The sequence below is a fragment of the Cataglyphis hispanica genome, chromosome 4 (assembly GCF_021464435.1).
Source record: "Cataglyphis hispanica isolate Lineage 1 chromosome 4, ULB_Chis1_1.0, whole genome shotgun sequence".
Taxonomy (NCBI): Eukaryota; Metazoa; Arthropoda; class Insecta; order Hymenoptera; family Formicidae; genus Cataglyphis; species Cataglyphis hispanica.
Window position 1 is genome coordinate 12267352 of NC_065957.1, and position 19371 is coordinate 12286722.

At 30.3% G+C, this 19371-nt stretch overlaps 3 protein-coding genes across 5 annotated transcripts; 2 read left to right on the forward strand and 1 right to left on the reverse strand.

The window, feature by feature from the left end:
- The first annotated feature begins 119 nt into the window (after nucleotides 1–119).
- On the forward strand, nucleotides 120–3969 carry LOC126849048 (coatomer subunit gamma). Its single transcript, XM_050590509.1, has 6 exons — nucleotides 120–257; nucleotides 557–1661; nucleotides 1753–2332; nucleotides 2507–2820; nucleotides 2914–3112; nucleotides 3288–3969. Exons 1-6 carry the CDS (start codon nucleotides 218–220, stop codon nucleotides 3672–3674), a joined length of 2625 nt encoding a protein of 874 aa, XP_050446466.1. The 5' UTR covers nucleotides 120–217; the 3' UTR covers nucleotides 3675–3969.
- Nucleotides 3970–4137: 168 nt separating this feature from the next.
- On the reverse strand, nucleotides 4138–8832 carry LOC126849050 (solute carrier family 12 member 8). 2 transcript variants are annotated; one of them, XM_050590510.1, is made up of 10 exons: nucleotides 8443–8832; nucleotides 8179–8359; nucleotides 7936–8081; nucleotides 7617–7848; nucleotides 7248–7449; nucleotides 6932–7166; nucleotides 6335–6655; nucleotides 6087–6248; nucleotides 5774–5952; nucleotides 4138–5500 (listed from the first exon to the last, which is right to left on the reverse strand). In XM_050590510.1, exons 1-10 carry the CDS (start codon nucleotides 8632–8634, stop codon nucleotides 5341–5343), a joined length of 2010 nt encoding a protein of 669 aa, XP_050446467.1. In that variant the 5' UTR covers nucleotides 8635–8832; the 3' UTR covers nucleotides 4138–5340. The 2 variants fall into 2 exon arrangements, with proteins under 2 accessions (XP_050446467.1, XP_050446468.1); XM_050590511.1 differs by lacking the exons at nucleotides 7617–7848; nucleotides 7936–8081.
- Nucleotides 8833–9270: 438 nt separating this feature from the next.
- On the forward strand, nucleotides 9271–18872 carry LOC126848727 (protein PFC0760c-like). 2 transcript variants are annotated; one of them, XR_007687302.1, is made up of 15 exons: nucleotides 9271–9425; nucleotides 9953–10023; nucleotides 10150–10288; nucleotides 10670–10847; nucleotides 10975–11079; nucleotides 11149–11424; nucleotides 11669–14677; nucleotides 15045–15159; nucleotides 15371–15575; nucleotides 15891–16071; nucleotides 16272–16451; nucleotides 16913–17065; nucleotides 17145–17261; nucleotides 17329–17421; nucleotides 17525–17573. XR_007687302.1 is itself a non-coding variant. In XM_050589838.1 (14 exons), exons 1-14 carry the CDS (start codon nucleotides 9378–9380, stop codon nucleotides 17725–17727), a joined length of 4956 nt encoding a protein of 1651 aa, XP_050445795.1. In that variant the 5' UTR covers nucleotides 9271–9377; the 3' UTR covers nucleotides 17728–18872. The 2 variants fall into 2 exon arrangements, 1 of the variants encoding a protein (XP_050445795.1); XM_050589838.1 differs by lacking the exon at nucleotides 17145–17261 and having other exon boundaries at nucleotides 17525–18872.
- The last annotated feature ends 499 nt before the right edge of the window (nucleotides 18873–19371 follow it).

Consider the following 19371-nt stretch of genomic DNA (forward strand, 5'->3'; position numbering starts at 1 on the left):
TACGCGTACCAACGATTTCACGATGTAAACTAGGCCATTGTGCGTTGGGCCTAGCTATATTTTCGTGCGCATCCAATCGAATTCGTTAATAGAGAAATTGCAATGGCCAATGGCCGTGTAGGAAACATAGATGCGTCGAGATTAGTCGAAGTTAATCGAGGTGACGTGTGACGTGTCGTAGTGTCTTTCCATTTTTCGAAATTTTATTCGTAATAAAATGATTGCGTTTAAACGCGACAAGAAGGAGGAAGAAGATGGTAATTATTAACAGTATTGTTATTATTTTTGAGCAAACATTGATCTTGTGAAAGTTAAAAATTACATCTTATTTATTAGAGGTTATTCTCTCTCTTTCTCTCTCTCTCTCTCTGACAGCCACTAGTAAACATACATTTGCGAGTGTCAATAATAAATGTTTTAAAATATGCAATAAATTTTATATAATTGTCTAGAATTTTTTTTCTCGAAAATGTACATTTTTCACTTTTGCACTATTGCACAAGATTTAATGTTTGATGATAAATTATATTGCCATCTGTCTTTCTTGTTGAATTAGGTGGTGGGAATCCTTTTCAAAACTTGGAAAAGACTACGGTTCTTCAAGAAGCACGTACATTTAATAATACACCGGTAAATCCAAGAAAATGCGCCCACATTCTTACCAAGATCTTGTATCTGCTCAATCAGGGTGAACAATTGGGTACAATGGAAGCCACAGAGGCTTTCTTCGCTATGACCAAATTATTTCAATCACGCGATGTCATATTGAGACGACTAGTTTATCTGGGTATCAAAGAATTAAGTTCTCTAGCCGAGGATGTAATTATAGTTACTTCCAGTCTTACAAAAGATATGACAGGAAAGGAGGATTTATACAGAGCTGCTGCCATTCGGGCACTTTGTACCATTACCGATGGCAGCATGTTGGCAGCCATTGAGCGATACATGAAGCAAGCCATAGTTGATCGTTCACCAGCTGTATCCAGCGCCGCTCTTGTCTCCTCTCTGCATTTGACGAGCGTGTCTGGCGACGTTGCGAGGAGGTGGGCAAACGAGGCACAAGAGGCATTAAATTCTAATAATGTAATGGTTCAATATCACGCTTTGGGTGTTCTGTACCAAGCGCGTAAGACGGATAAGCATGCAGTGATCAAGCTGGTCGCTAAACTTATGAAAACTAGCCCAAAGAGCCCTTATGCAGCGTGCATGCTAATTAGAATGGCATATAAATTATTAGATGAAGTAGACGAAGGTGAGGAATTGATAGGTTTCATCGAATCGTGTCTACGTCATAAATCCGAAATGGTGGTATATGAAGCGGCGCACGCTTTGGTCAATCTTGGTCGAAGCGGTGCCAGAGAGATCGGACCTGCAATTAGCGTATTGCAACTGTTTTGTGGCTCACCGAAACCGGCGCTTCGATTTGCTGCTGTTAGAACTTTGAACAAGGTCGCGATGTCTCATCCAGCGGCAGTCACTGCGTGTAATTTAGATCTGGAAAATTTGATTACAGACTCAAACAGATCGATTGCCACTTTAGCGATCACTACTCTTTTAAAAACTGGTGCGGAAAGTTCGGTGGACCGTTTAATGAAGCAGATTGCTACATTTGTGTCTGAAATTTCAGATGAATTTAAAGTAGTAGTGGTACAAGCTATCAGGTAGACTTTATGTTGCAAAATACTTAAATAAATATAGGTTTTTCCAACGCATGCCTTTATTTTTTAAATTCTTCTTTTGTATTTTTTTCAGAGCTCTGTGTCAAAAGTTTCCTCGTAAGCATGCAGTTTTGATGAACTTTCTCTCTGCCATGTTAAGAGACGAGGGGGGACTCGAATATAAAGCGGCGATCGCCGATACTATTATAGCTGTAATGGAAGGGAATGCGGAAGCTAAGGAAGCGGGACTCGCGCATCTCTGCGAATTTATCGAGGATTGTGAACACATTTCCCTCGCCGTTCGTATTTTGCATTTACTTGGTCAGGAAGGTCCAACATCGAAACAACCGTCGAGATATATCCGTTTCATTTATAATCGCGTTATCCTCGAAAGTGCCAGCGTGCGCGCCGCAGCCGTTACTGCTTTAGCGCGTTTCGCCGCCGCTTGTCCGCCTTTGCTTCCGAATGTATTAGTGCTGCTGTCGCGCTGTCAACTGGATTCGGACGATGAGGTTCGCGATCGTGCGGCTTACTACTGTACGATCTTACAGCAGCAAAACGATCCGACTATGCTGCCGTTAGTACAACCACCTGCGTTGTCCGTGCCAACCCTAGAAAGAGCTTTGCGAAATTATATGCAGACACCTATGGAAGAATTGTTCGATATTTCTCAGGTATTATTCGATTTTCTTATAATATCAATTGTTAAGAAGACAAGAGATATATTACAAGATTGTTCATATTTGATACATACCTTTTCTCTTTTCTTCTGTTGAAAAATTTTCAATTAATTTAAAAAATAGAATCTATATTTACAATATTAACAATTATCGAATCGCATATTACAGATACCTCCAGCTCAGACGATAGAGGAACCAGCCCAAGTGGAAGTGCATACCACTATCAAGCAGCCTCGTTTGACCAGAGAGGAAAGCTTTATGGAGAAATTATCACAAATCCCGCATTTAGCTATAATTATTCGAGATACGGCGCTCCTTAAATCTTCGTCAGTGTTCGAACTAACTGAATCCGAAACAGAGTACAATGTCAAATGTATCAAGCACACGTTTCCCGAATATCTCATCTTGCAGTTTGATTGTGTCAACACTCTTTCTGATCAGCTCCTCGAAGATGTGGTGGTAGCTGTAGAACCTTCTGAAGGGTGATTACCAATGTGGCTATATATATGTATATATATATGTTACTTTGCATATTATTTTGTAGCAAATATATAACGAATCATTTTTATTTCCAGTTACTCTGTTGTATGTGTGGTACCATGTCCACGATTACCGTATAACGAGCCAGGAACCACTTATACAGTATTAAAATATCCAGAGGATGTGCATGCGAGCGTTGCTACCATTCCTACGACTCTTCGATTTATGGCGAGGGATTGCGATCCAACGACGGGAATACCAGATGCAGATCAAGGATACCATGATGAATACATGGTAAAAAAGTTTTATAATATTATAATATATTAGTTGTAAAATATATTTGAATATATTTGATGAGACATTAATATTTTTTTTTACATTTATTTACAAACAATATATTTGAATATTTTTTTATTACATAATTTTTATTATACTATCGAAATTATTATTCTTTATATTTATATTTTAGTTGGAGGATTTGGAGGTGACTCTAGCCGATCAAGTACGTGGCGTTGGTAACAGAGGCTTCGACTTTAATACCGCTTGGGATACATATGCTGCAAAAGGATTTGTCAAGCTAGAGGAGACATTCGCCTTGGGAGCTTCGGTAACTTCTTTAGAAGGAGCGATTCAAAGTCTTACAGGATTTCTAGGCTTGGAGGCTGTGGAACGCAGTAACAACGTACAAAGTGGAGCAGCTGCGCACAATTTGCTCTTAAGCGGTGTCTTTCGAGGGGGAAAGGAAGTATTAGCACGTGCAAGATTAGCACTAAATGGAACTCAAGTTACAATGCAGCTATCTGTTCTTTGTCAAGATCCAGATGTTGCTGATTTAATAGTCTCGTCTGTAGGATAGATTATATAGAATAATTTTTATGATGCAATATTATCCTTTTTATTTTGTGTCTTAGAGTTAATATATGTATATTATCTGACCTTATCTTACCTTTTCATCAAGGAATACAATAATCATTGAACCTCCTAATATATACAAAGCAACATAGATATATTCTTTATATTGATGATCAAATTTCATACTATACAGAGTAGTCTGTGTTATTAATTATGACAAAACATTACTGCAAAACATGATATTGTCTATGTAAAAAAAAAAAAAAATAATAAATAAAAGTCTCAAAAACACAATAAAATTTTCTCATATATGACTTTGTACTTTCAAAGGAAAATCGATTCTGAAAATTGGAAGATTAATAATATATTTCTTTCTCTAAACATTGTATAATATAAATTAATACAATTTTGTTTGTATGCCAAATGAATAATTTATAAAATATTAGGATTATATTAAGAATAAAAAATATATATATCACATTTTTATTCATAAAATTCTTTGATAGAATTACAGAATTAAGGCATACAGAATTAGAGAAATAAGGGCATTTATTAATTTACAGAAGAAAATCTTCAAAAATTATACAAACTTAAAATAAAGGAAAAATTTTATCATTTTTTTAATTTTTGAAATATTTAATTTATGAAAAATGACGTATTATATCTGAAAAAAATATTTTACTAATTTAAACTATTTTTTTTTAACGCACATTTCTTAATTGTACCACATTTATATATACCTATATATAACCTCATTTATATATCATAAAATAATTCCATTTTTCTAAATAGTTATTTTCTTTGACAAGTTTAAGTTTAATAAATACCACAAAAAATAAATAGGGAGCATTGTCAATATTACATTATTACATTAGACTTTTCTCTTTTATACATTTATATTCTGCAGTTACACAAATTTGTGCTTTTGTTCGAGAATATGTTATAAAAGTGTTAAATAATGTATAAATATATTATCAAATATTTACAGAGTATATTTTCACACGATTGCCGTACTATCAATATTGCTTGATTATTTATATAACCATAAAAAAGCTCAATATTATAAAAGAATACTCTTGAATCATAGGTATTCTTTTCTGGGATAGGAGTTCATCAGCCAAATTGATATTTTTTCTTGGTTGTCTATCAAGCTGAATGACATTGTAGGGATAAAAAAAAAAATACTATCTTTAATAGTAGATCATCTCAATTGTGTATACGGCACTCATGTCAAGTAAATGCATTATAAAAATCTAGCACTATTATTAACATTAATTCTTTGTACATTTCATATAATCAATTTTGAATTTAATCCACCATATCATTAAGTGTTAAAATATGAAAGTTGCAATTATATTGCATTTTTAAATGTGTGTATGTGCATGTTAAATAAAAATTTAAATTTTGAAAATGTGTATATGTACAAATAAATAAATTTAATTATTATATTAGCTGCTTGCACGATTAATAATATTGTAACATGAGTTAAAAATTATAATTACTTTGTAAAGTATGATTGCTGCAAGCTGCTCCTTATCAAATTTTGTGTTTTATGTTAAGTATTAGGTATATATGTTTGCAACTTGATTTTGAATTAATGAGAATGTCTCAACAAATACTGAAATAATATATGAATACTAATGCGTAATTCATAATTCCGCCCAGACAATCTAATCGACATTAACATATTGACCTGTGACAGTAGCAGTTTGATGATATCTTCTTCTTCCCAAAAAGTCTTCGTTCTCTTCGTTTAATTGAGCCGAGCATGTTTCAACACCTGGATGCATTGGTGTTACTACAATTTGTTCGTAATCATAAACTTTTCTCCTACAAAAATACAATGTGAAGGAATCTTGATATCATGGCAATCAAAAAATTTCATGTAAACACAATACCTTTTCTCTCTATTTCTCTCTCATAATTTTTTAGAAATATTTTAGATCAAACAATAATTAATAGGTTTAACTTTAAGAAGAGGGAAAAAGAAAAAAAAAGAAAAAAAAAAAACAGTTTATAAATCAAAATGTGATAGGTTTTGTGGAATTCATTGATTCTATATATACTGTATAATACTGTATAATATTCAATAATCAGGTTTACCCCACAAGTTTAAGTAATGCAGTCCGAAGCCATTTAAAAAATTGAAATTCTGCCGAGACTCCAGGTTTAACAGCAGGGTTGGCATGACCGACATAACTCCAGACAAGAAATACCACGACGATGTTAACGATAGCGTATCCCCAATGTACGAGAAACATTATAAGCAGTTTTACAAGACACTGCAATGAAAATATATACATAAAATGTAATTAAAATATTTCAAAACAAATTTGTATTATCTCCTTTTGCACGGAAAAATAATACTTTTTAGCGGGCACAATAAATCTTTCAACTTTCTTGCTTAAATACTTACACCCAATAACGAAAACCATCTATTGCACAAAGGACTGTACCAATTTTCTAATTTATTATGTATATGAACTTTTCGTTCCGATGCACTATTAACGCTAACACTATCTTCGATACTTGGCGATGAATCCACATATATATTATTATCGGAAATGCTGTTGTTTCTCTGGAAAAATTATTGTTATTTAATAAAGTTGTATATATCACACAATGTTAAATAATAATTTCGTAAAAATGCACATGATTTCTTACCACAAGATTTTTATGCCTTATTCTCTCGGGAAATAAGCTGTCTAAATCATTATCCGTATCTGTCATCGAATTGTTTCTACTTGCGGAACCATAATTGCGATCAAATGTTGGAGACTGTGTACGAAATCTTTGCTCACGCGTATGCCGAAGATCAAATGTTTGCGCGAGAGCGAAATACGCGTAATCTAAGCACGCATATGTAAGTAAGAAAGGCATCGTCACAATTGGTGCCAGTGTGTTAATTTGTCCAGTAATGATGAAAGTCAATGTAACCATAGCAACAACCAGCATAGCGTATATAGGTACTTTATTTGGTCCTCTCTGGAAATGCGTATTATTGCTGTTAATCAATTTTTTGACTATAGATTATGAGGAAAAAAAAAAAAAATCAATTTTTATCTTTTTTATAGTCAATATTATATTAATTGAATTATACATATTATTATCTAATTCATTTTATTAAATTATATTATGTAGTTTGATTTTTCATATCTCTATTTAAATTTGTAAGAATCAACTAAATTACATCTAGAATTTAGAAATAATTTATTGAAAGAAAAAAAAACAAAAAATCAAATTGAAAAAGGAAATAATCACCCCTCTTTGCAAACATCTCATTCCTGGTATGACATTTTGACTGGCGATAGACTGGAGAACGCGAGGTGTACCGTACATAGCACCCAAACAACTGCTAAACGACGATACGTAGAGACCAGCGAGTAGCAGCACCGAAATTGCCGATACCGTGGATGCTATTGTAAAGTTTGTTAGTAAAGCATTTCTGGCACAAGTTGCTGCAAGAGTCAGTGAAAAGCATAGATACAAAAATGTTCTGTAAAAAAAAATTATTTTAACATGAAAAATTATAAAACATTTTCAAAAGATAACTTATATCAGTGACAATTTTCCTTACCCAGTTCCTAACGCTGCCAAAGTACCATTAGGAATATCGCTAGATGGATGCCTTAAATCTCCACTCATGTTAATTCCAGCCAAAACACCAGTGACTGTTGGAAAGAATACACCAAACACAGTAAACCAATTATATCCATCTTGATAATTGGGGAAAGTATTATTTTTTAAATTCCCTGATAACCAGCCTTCAAAACCAGAATCTGCAATCATAAATGATATTGTAACTTTAATTAAATCTATATTTGTTATATAAATAACTTTGCAATAAAAAAAAATATATTTATACATATAAAAAAAGTGCTAAAAACATTCTACTGTAAAATATGTCTTTATGATACTACTTTTTCAACTCGCTACATTATTTTACCGATGGTGGTATGAGTAAAACTTCCAACCATAAAATCGACACCAGCAAGGAGTAGGATCAAGAGAAGAATAAACTGCAATTTTACAACCCACTTAACACCAGCGACGTTAATTACAGATAACAGTATCACTGCTGTGCATGCAAAACCACGTTGTGCCCATGCCGATTCTAAATCTACAAGGCCAGCCATTGATTCCCCAAAACCTAAAACGTTTAGAGCACAACCCACTGCCTGAAATAAAGTCCACAAACAGATTCTTGAAATGTTGTGAAATAATAAAAAAAAAAAAAAAAAATAAAAGAGTTTATTTGCCCTCACCTGTCCAAAACAGTAAAGCAATCCAATAGAACCACCAAACCTAGAACCCAATACATGTGATAATAAAAAGTAAACTCCGCCGCTTTCAACTCTACACCGTTCACATATTCCTACAGCTGACAATACTGTCACTAATGCAATACACACTGGAATCAGTATAATACATAATAATAATAATAATAATAATAATAATAATAAATATATCAATTGTATATATTTATGTTTCTTAAGCAATTATATTACCTGTACAAAAAATGATCAATACAGCATTCAAAACACCCGCCTGACCAACTATCCAACCGGACCTCAAAAATACGATTACTCCAAATATATTAATAAGACAAGATGTGAAAACCCCATCCCAAGTACCAAATAATACAGGCTGAGAGATGAAGAAATTTGATTTCCACCAAGGATCTGAACTCTAAGAGAGATTTAATGCAAAAGACTGTTGTAATTATAATAATAACAACATTACGCGTAATTAACTAAAACTGTTTTTCTTACATATTCTTGTGCGAACAATTCATTTGCTCCAGCCTGATACATTTCTGGATCGAATGTATTGTTGCTGTCTCCATTGTTTCTCTTCTCGTTTCTTTGCATTTCTGGCTCCCGCAAACCATATCTAGCCCAATCGACATCCCTGTGTACTGGGGTATCACCGTTTGAAAGTCTACTTTGGTCGTTTGATTCCATGTCTTCTATATAACAATATATGCATAAATTACATATCAGCTTTGTTTCATTAATTTCGTCAGTTTTGATTCGCGTACAGTTTGTTATAAAATAAAAAATTCTTTTATATTGATTGATAATGATAACGTAACGTATCTTCACATAATTTCATAATCTAATCCTTTCGCGATATATACTTTACGATACTCAATAGGGTACAAGTACATACAGGTTAGAATATAAAATCTAAGGGCCGGTTTACAATGAGTCGCAAGCAAATTGACTAATCAGAGAGTCTGTTCTTTACATCTGAATTGGTTGCACTAGTTCAGAGTTTATCTTTTTCTTTCCATGTTGGAAAGCCAGTTCAGCGAGATTATTCCGAGAATATTTTTGGAGCACTTAAGCCCGGTATTATCCAGGGTTCACAATAAGTCTAGTAGGCTTTAAGCCGTAAAAAATAAGCCAATCACAGTTGAATGTGAGAAAAACGGTTAACTAGAGTAAAGTAGCTTGCCAACTGATTGGTCAATCCGCAACTTTCAACTGTAAGCCCAAACCCAATCGCAACCTGAGCTTGCAACCCGTAGTGTAATAGGGCTATGTTTTTAATACGGAGTGTTCTCTCTAAAGAGTGCAAATGCACTTGCAAACAAAACGAGTAGAGACTTGTCGATAGCGGGAAAAACATTGATATTTATTAGAAGCAATGTGTAAAAATCAATTTTCCAACAAGAATATTATGTGTTGTTATCTAAGACAAAATGGATAATAATAACAAGAACTTGCACAACATTATCGTAGACACGATTGTAAGTATTACATATGACGCATTTTTAAGTTTTAATCACAATGTGAATGTGCGAGAAGAGGTTAGTTCAAATTCTGATATAAATTCTGTTAGAAATTGGTATTGCTTTCTAGCGGAAAAAATATTTTCTTAACATTTTTAAAGTTTTTCTGCATGAAAGTTGTCTGAATATAGTCTGAATAGACGACTTATTCCGGGCTGCGGGCCTGATATATAAAATCTATAGCTGCCTTATAATTAAAAATATTCATATGATTACAAATTTTAGCGGAAAACATGTCTTTTTATGCGGTATGCTACTAATGACTTCCGTTTTTTCTATATGCATATTGAGAAAATTGATAACAGTCGCATGAAGACATTATTATTATAACTACATTTCGGTTTCTGGCTTATTTTATATTCTTGTTTTCATCTTTACATGCGCTATAAAATTTAATATATCTTCTCTTTGCAATTTTTTTTTTACATTTTTACATTTGATAAATGTAATTGAAATATAATCGGTAAATAATTTTACAATTCCAGGAAAATGATTATAAGACAAAAAAAGTGAAAGAATCAACTTTATTGTTGAAACAAAAAATGTGCAAAACACAGTAAGTGTTTTTTTTTTTTTTAATGCCATTCTACATTTTTTTTCTTTTTAATTATGATTAATTACAATTTGATACATTGTACAATTAATTTTTTGATGGAATTTAATAATCTTTGGTTTGTTTCAGTGATTTAATTAAGCAATATATTGAAAAAGTGAGAGAATTTAATTGTTTGAAATCAGATTTGGAAGTTACAAAGAAGGATGCCAATTATATAAAATCTAAGTACAAATCTGTCATAGATGAAACAAGAAAACTAGAACTTGTAAATAATAATATTTCCTAAATTAAATTATTAATTTCTTAAAATCTTAATTAAATTTTTTGTTAATAGTTTTTTATAGAATATACTTTTATCTTTCAAGCTGGTATATAAAAATATTATTTCAATATAGAATATTAAACACAAGAGAATAATAAAACAATAGAACAATAATAATTTTTTTAAGAGCTTGGTCAGAATATTCTTGAGATATTTTGTTGATAATGTAACTTTTTATTCATGAATACAGAAATCTCGAGTTCCCAGCTTGAATGGTAAACATTGCTTACATTATAGTTGTACTTCAATTAATACATTCCAACTTGTTCTGAGAAAGAACAACGCGTGTTTTACATATTAATATATGCATCTTACAATCTTTAGCAAATTGTAGACGATAAATCGAAGAATGAAAAATTATCAAATAAGATAAAGGAATATGAGGTAAATATAGCTGCAGATAAGCAAATTATACAACAATTAACGTGTAAAATAAAAGAGTTGGAAGATGAGTGTTCTACTAAAATTATAGAGTATGATCTGCAAAAAACATCGTTCAAAGGTAAGATGACAAATTAAATGTTTCTTATATTTATTTCTCATATATTATACAATCAATATATAGAAGAATAATTATTTTTATATTTATACTACTCAATAATATAATATTTATTTTTTTCTTTTATAAGATAAAATTAGACATTTGGAACATGAATTACAAAAATCAAAAGTGATGCACAAAAGAAAGGAAAAAAGAGTTATTTCCAACAATTCTGATACTAAATTAAATTTGGGTAAGTATAAGACTAAAAGCAAACAATTCCTTATTACTGTATACTCAAAATATGGATTAATATTGACAGAGACAAAATCTAGTTCAGATATTGGTATCAATGTATCGTTATGTGATGATAATGGATTAAAGGCAAAACCTGAGATACAAGAAAGAAGTGTCATGACTGATGAATTTTACAATATCAAAGATGATCAGTTATTTTGTGTAAAATGTGAATCTCATTTGTCTTTAGCACTAACCCCTGAAAAAATATGCAAAACAATGTGCACATATCCAGACTTAATTGAAAAAAATTTTTATTCATCATCAAAAGAGGTTCTTTTGTCCCCATGTTTAGTTTCTAGTAAGTAACATATGATAGAAATATTTGATACAATGATAGATTATAAATTAACTAATTAGATACACACAGACATATTTTGTGTCATATTGTGTGTATGTGTGTGCGCGCGCGCGCGCGCGCGTGTGTGTGTACATATATTCATATATATATTTTTCTATACATATATATCTAATATTGTATTATATTGTATAGTGTTACGTTATATATTATATAACATATCTTTTGTAATATTTTTAATTTTTAGATACATATCCAGATTCTACAAATAGAAATGAAGATGTTCTCTCTAGAGCATCATTTGTGTCACATTCGAGACCATGTAACCAATATAATGATTCAACAATTGACAATCAGAAATCTCAATCGGTATTTCATTCAATGTCTGTTACAATGGAAAATGAAAATGATGAATTAAAAAATACAAATATTACAATGCATACACCGATTGCAACTAAATCATCTAATAATCTCAGCCCAATTTCCAAAACATGTACTTTGTTTCAAAGTATGGATTGTGCGAGAGAGGATTTCTATTCCAATGATTTATTAGCTAAGCACTCTTCATCTATTGAAGAGATAAGAAAGCAAATTCGATTATTAAAAGGTCAAATGAAAAGATTTAAAAGTTTGAACAAAAAGCCAAATATTAATTCTTGTCATTGTATTATGAATCAGAACGATAATATTTTGCTAAATTCAAATCTAGTTACCTTAATCTGCAAAGGCATTGCAGAATATTACGATAAAAGGAAAAAAACTTGCTCTAAAAATGTAGGACATATTGATTCAGAAAAAGATAAAAAGATAAAAAAACAGAGAAGACGTCGATTGAACAAACATGATAAAGACAAAAATACATCTATGTGGAAAATTGAGAGCTTTGATGAGAGATATTTACAAGATACGCTTTATAATAAATCTGAAGATACTATGCGAGCGACTGCATGTGATATTTTACAATCTAAACATAAATTATGCATAAATAAGAGTAATGCGATACCATATGTAAATGCGTCCAGTAAGTTCCTTAATGACATTGATGATTATGACAAAAGCGAGTTTATTTTCTGCAAAGAAAATGCATTGAATTCAACAGAAAAGGTGTCTGTTGAGGATAATTTAACGATGTCTCATTTAAGTACTGATAAATATGACAGTATTGAGGAAACAAGCAATAATTCCTTAAGTGAAGATAATACGAAATTTATCGATTTAGAGAAAATTTCATCATGTAACAGTGATATTAGCATTAATGATGCTGATATAATTCCGAAAGAAAATAAAACTAAGAAAAAGAGTCAAAATAAAACGAAATATAGTGATCGTTTATTTAAAAAAATTCGTAACTTGAAGAGAAAGGTGCAAACAAATTCATATGTAAATAAAGAAGAGAATATTGAATTATTCTCTGATTATGACAAACCAATGAAAAAGTTACGAATTGCACATACTCCAAAAACATCAGTTCTCCAATGGGATATCGATCGAGAAGATTTTATACATTGCGCTACAAAAAGTAAATCTAATTTAGAAACATTCCAACAAAAGTATGATCAACAATTAAATGCACAAGTTTTGAATGATAAGTTATTAACTGAAAACAAAGAAGATTGTTCAATAAACAAGAAATGTGATGAAAGAAGTGCTAACAAATATATTAATGAGACAAACAATATTAATGACAAAAACAGAAAAATACAAGAGAAAAACTTAGTCTCGACGAATGGTGGAAGTTGCTTTCAAAATAACGACAATTTCACTCTGCCTGTTATGGATATTGAATGTGTAGCTACAGTTTTGGAATTTAATAAATCTGATGATGTCTTGATTGAAGATTCAAGCAAAGAAAGTATGGAGAGAATAACGGTAGAAATGTCAAATAATCGCGATCAGCTTGATGTATCACATGATAATGTCTCAGAGGATATAACAAAAGATTTAAAGCTTGAAAAATCAATTCAATCAAGAAGTGCTAACAAATATATTAATGAGACAAACAATATTAATGACAAAAACAGAAAAATACAAGAGAAAAACTTAGTCTCGACGAATGGTGGAAGTTGCTTTCAAAATAACGACAATTTCACTCTGCCTGTTATGGATATTGAATGTGTAGCTACAGTTTTGGAATTTAATAAATCTGATGATGTCTTGATTGAAGATTCAAGCAAAGAAAGTATGGAGAGAATAACGGTAGAAATGTCAAATAATCGCGATCAGCTTGATGTATCACATGATAATGTCTCAGAGGATATAACAAAAGATTTAAAGCTTGAAAAATCAATTCAATCAAGAAGTGCTAACAAATATATTAATGAGACAAACAATATTAATGACAAAAACAGAAAAATACAAGAGAAAAACTTAGTCTCGATGAATGGTGGAAGCTGCTTTCAAAATAACGACAATTTCACTCTGCCTGTTATGGATATTGAATGTGTAGCTACAGTTTTGGAATTTAATAAATCTGATGATGTCTTGATTGAAGATTCAAGCAAAGAAAGTATGGAGAGAATAACGGTAGAAATGTCAAATAATCGCGATCAGCTTGATGTATCACATGATAATGTCTCAGAGGATATAACAAAAGATTTGAAGCTTGAAAAATCAATTCCACTAAAAACACAAATCATCATCCAATCAGAAACTAATGGTCTTTGTAAAAATTCGAAATATGACACATATAAGTTTACTGAAAATTTACAAGTAAAATCGACCGATATTACTAGAAAAGGAATGACATCGAGTGTTGAATTGGAATACATTTGTAATACAACTAGAGATGAAAATTGTAACAATTGTGAGGTACCGAAGAATATGGATACACATGATGGTTCAATGTCGAATCAGTTAATTAAAACAACGGAACATGAAAATCGTAATAATCATAATGTATCTAATGAAGTTTCTGAAATACAATATTTACAGAGAGACAGTGAAATCATTATTGAGAATTACACAAATGATAACGATATAGTTGAATCTCTCAACAAAATAAAAAATACATTAGGCAAGCAAAAAAGAAAAGTGTATGCTAATGATAAAGTAACTGAGATACAAATTATTGAAATTCAGAAAGAAAATGTATGCTTGAATGAACAAAACAAAGAAACAAAGTTTATCAATGATGTTTCCTATGATAATGTCGAACAATTTCAAACACCAATGTCTCAACTAACTGCATATATTAATACAAAATGTATCAACCGTAAGCTGATACAGAAGAAGAAGACATATGATTGTACAATTACAGGTATTTAATGAATAAAGAAAGAGATATATAATGACAAAATATATTTTAAGGAGACAATCCATCTTGCAGCGCTTAAGACTAAGTAGTTCTTTGAAATTTCTTTTAGTAATGTTCAAAATATGTGCCTAATTAAATATTTAAAATTTTTTAAAAATTTTATATGTATGGTTTATTAAATATGATATAGTGTAAACTCATTAAGAAAAAAAGTAATCATTAAAAAAAGAAAAATAACATTAAAAAAAACCTAAATTGTTCAAAATGATCATTTAATATCAAATTTCGTGTGCGAAATTGCCTCCTTAATTTTTATTTTAAATGAAATTAAATATTGATACTTATTGTACATGTATTATTTATATTTTAGACAGATTTGTGAAGAAACAATTGAAAAGACTTATAAATAGTGCATGGGAAAATTCTGTACATTACGATGTCATACAAAAATTGGCAAACACATGTGGACCACGTATTATAGCCAAGTTAGTATAATATTCTGTGAATTGTTGAATAGATAACAAATAGAGGTGAAAATTTAAATATATTAAAAATATTAATACATATGTTTGAATTATGCTTAATATATAGTTAATGTACATGATTAATTTTCCAAATATTAAATTTGAAATTTTTCTCTATGCTAAATATATGAATAAAGAGAAGAATAATATTTCTGCTCCAATTATATTTTAGATGTATAGTAGAATTTTTATTAGAGCATGTAGAACATGATCACGCTCTGGATAAATCGTTCACTCCCCCAGCACCATTGATGTCAACATATGAGCAGAAGATAACAGCATTATTAATCGATTTAGAGGTGTCGAAACCAACAGTCCTTCACTTTGTACAAGTTGCTATTGAATATAAGCTATTCAAACTTTCTAGTGAAGTAAAGGTTTGTATTTGTATTTGGTAATATAATATACATTTAACACAAATTAAACTAAATACAAGGTAGCTCAGTAATTATAATAACTGGCAAAGTAATGATTTTTCATAAATAAAATGCCAAAACTTTATTCAGTAGTTCCTATTTATCTCTACACAAGAAATTGTCTATTAGGTATTACGATTATTAGACCAACTTATAATAATAGTAATAATAATAATAATAATATAATAATAATAATAATAATAATATAATAATAATAATAATAATGATAATAATGATAATAATAAGAAAGAAACATTAATGTTTTCATATATGCAGATGCGAGTTGACTCACTCACGCGGATGTATCTTGTCCTATCACGTATCCAGAAAGACAGGGAAAGAGTACGCATAATGTGCTGCAATGCTCTCTACTGCATGAATCTTATGTCGATAAATGTTTTATATACAGTACTTACCTCCTGGCCTGAAGTGCTTCCCAATGCTGAGATTAATAAAGGTATTGTATATGCCATAATATATATGAAAAAAAATATTTAATGTGAAAGGAATCATTAAAAAGAGTGACAACAGATTCTAAGTCATTACGTAATGATTTCAATATTAATTGTAAAAATCGTTATGCATACAATTGCATGCAATTACTGTGATGTAAGATACAAATTTATACTGAACATATATATTATCCAATTTTTACAGAAATATTACCAATGTGCATAGCCTATCTTATCGGCTCGCAACAAATCCAGGGTACACCATCGAAAATGTTATTAAAGAAATTACTTGCATTAAAAACATTAGTATCGACATTTTATAAATATGCTTATACAAAACAAGCAAGAGATGATATTGTTAAAGAGCTCATGACTCTTCTCAAAAGTAAGCATATTTTTCACTTTTTTATAATTTATATAAATTGCTACACATACGCGCGCGCGCACACACACACACACACACACACACACACACACACACAGTATGATTCAGAACAACCTGATGTCCTTGATATAACATATTCTTGAGCAAATTTTAAGATGATTTTTCCTATTACAAAATTTTGTCCGTAATTTAATTTTTGAGTTATAATTGAAAATGGTTAGCTACTTACGAGTTCGGTACAACGAGCAGGCAGGGAGCAGTTTCGGACAAAATTTTGTAAAAGAAGAAGTCTCAGAGCTCCCTCAAGAATATGACATTTTAAGAATATCAGGTTGTTCTAAATCATCCTGTATATATATATATATATATATATACGCGCGCGCGCGCATGTGTGTGTGTGTGTGCGTGCGTAATATGTACATGTGTACGTATGCATGTATAAATATACATATTTTTTATAGGTAAACGGACTAATGGGTTAGATACAGCCATTATACTTGTTGCAAAAAGAGGAGGATCATCTTGGACATATAAAAATATCATTCAATCTGCTCTATTGCCAATGATAATCAACTATGAACATCCTTGTATATATAGTGCGTTTTCATTACTTGGTATGTTCATTTATTGTATTGTGCTTTTGATGATAATATTATATTTCATATACATTGATGTTATTTACATTATATACAGGGTGTCCCATAATATATGACAACCAACTTCAGAAATGGACTTAGCACTTAAAAACAATTAAAAATAGTGCTGAAATGGTACTAAATTCATCTTACGTATTACGGGACACCTTGCTTTGTATGTATATCCATTATGTATGTGTGTGTATGTGTATATTTTTATTTATTTATTTATTTATTTGTAGGAAAGCTTATGCGGGCATTTCCATTAGAAGATAAAGACAATATTGTGCAGGAGATTAGTGAACAGCTCTGTGATCTTATCCAGTCTGGTCAAGGTGATATATCCATTTTGCATGAAAAGTCAATCTTTTTATATAACAATATATGTGTCTAATATATAACACATGTATATATAATTTTACCCATTTCTGTAAATAGGTCCACATGATCAACAAGAGGGCGTAATATCTGCATTGCTCAGTCTTTCCAGACAGAAATTTGATGTTGTTGCGCCGTCTATAATAAGGTGGGCGCCGGAAAAATCTTTAAGACCAATTGTCATCAAACAGTTACAAGCGTTTATAAATACACATAATCGAAAATTTTGGAAAAATTATTTACAGCGTATCGAATCAAAATAAAACATGCTATGTCAATTGTGTTAAATGACAGACTGACATTTGTATATTTCAATTATCATTATAATATGTTTTACAGTTAATTAAACAAAAATATAGTGACAAGCAAGAGATATCTTATGGATATGTGCGATTATAACGCATGTTGTTGCCAAATTTACGATACAGTTACGATTATTCATTTTGTTTTAGCGAAATATATAAATAATGATTTAATTTTAGTTTGCTTTTAACTTTATATATTATAAACTTTACTCGCGCGTACAACATGGTAACATAAAATTTAGGTTTTACCTCATTATTAGTTTTACTTTATTATTAGTTTACATACTAAAATATTTATTTAAAAAAAATGTAGACAATATAAAATTGTGTTCTAAATGTTCTTCGCGTTTCGCGCTGTTGTAAAAATCACCAACATTTTTAGTTTATTTTGTTTATTTTGTGATTGTAAAACTGGTTTTGTATTTTGTTATGTTATATTGAAACGTTTTCTTGTGATTTATAGATAAAAGAGATTTTTCGCGTGTAAAAAAATACATAAATATTATAAAATACAGTTTAGTTTAGACCATTTGTTTTTCTCGAAATTTCTTTACTAAAAATATACTAGAGATAGAAGTGTCTTTTCTCCCCAGTCATTGTTGTAAGATTTAACAAAAAAGTAACATGTTTTTAAAGTTGCCAAGTTAAATGACAATTTAAATAGTAAATTAAAGCTCCTGATTTTTCTTAGCATAGTTATACTGAATTGTAACATTGTTTAAGTTATATGCATGCATAGAAATGAGAAATTATAAACACCTTTCTTAGGTTACACATTGAAATAAATTAATTTTTTTCACATCATTATTCCCGATAATATAAATTAACAAGATATATCGAAAACTCTCTTTTTTTATCAATTGTCCTGCATTTTAATAAATGCATGTATATAATTTAATCAGCATGTTTCTGTATATTTTCAGTAAAAACGAACATTTTTATAATTGATCAAAATTTATAATTATAATTATATAATTGAATGTTTAATTCATAAAACCGAAAGGAATATGTATTTTACCGTACTGTCAGACACAAGTGGAATGTCGTGTCGGCAAAATTCATTTTAATCTATAATGTGAGAAAATAAAGGTATTTATGCATGATTTTTCGCATTTGATGTAATCTAATATCATAATTGCAATAGTATGATTGCTGCAAATAATCAGAAAAAATTTCAAATTAAAATAATTAAATAAAAATAAGATAAATAAAAATTAATTTGAGAATCAATCCATTATGACAAAGGAATAGTGGCAAAGATAAAATCTATATTTTGTAGCCAGCTTTGTCGTTTTTTTTCGATCTCTCTATTTCATTTTCAAGATTTCTATATTCTTTTATATTTATTAATACGTAATTATATCAAGCAAAAAAATACAGTAAAACGAAATATTGATTCAAAAAAGTATAATAATTATTTCGGAGAAATTTCGATCAATTTTAATCTGAACTTCATTTCTCGGAATAGCATGCGTTATATGATATGATGTCTGAAAATTGAATTGTATAAATAGGGATTATAAAATAGCTATTTTTTAAAATATTATTTGGATATATATGATGAATTTGATATTGCCGCTGGGTGGACATGTGTATGAATAA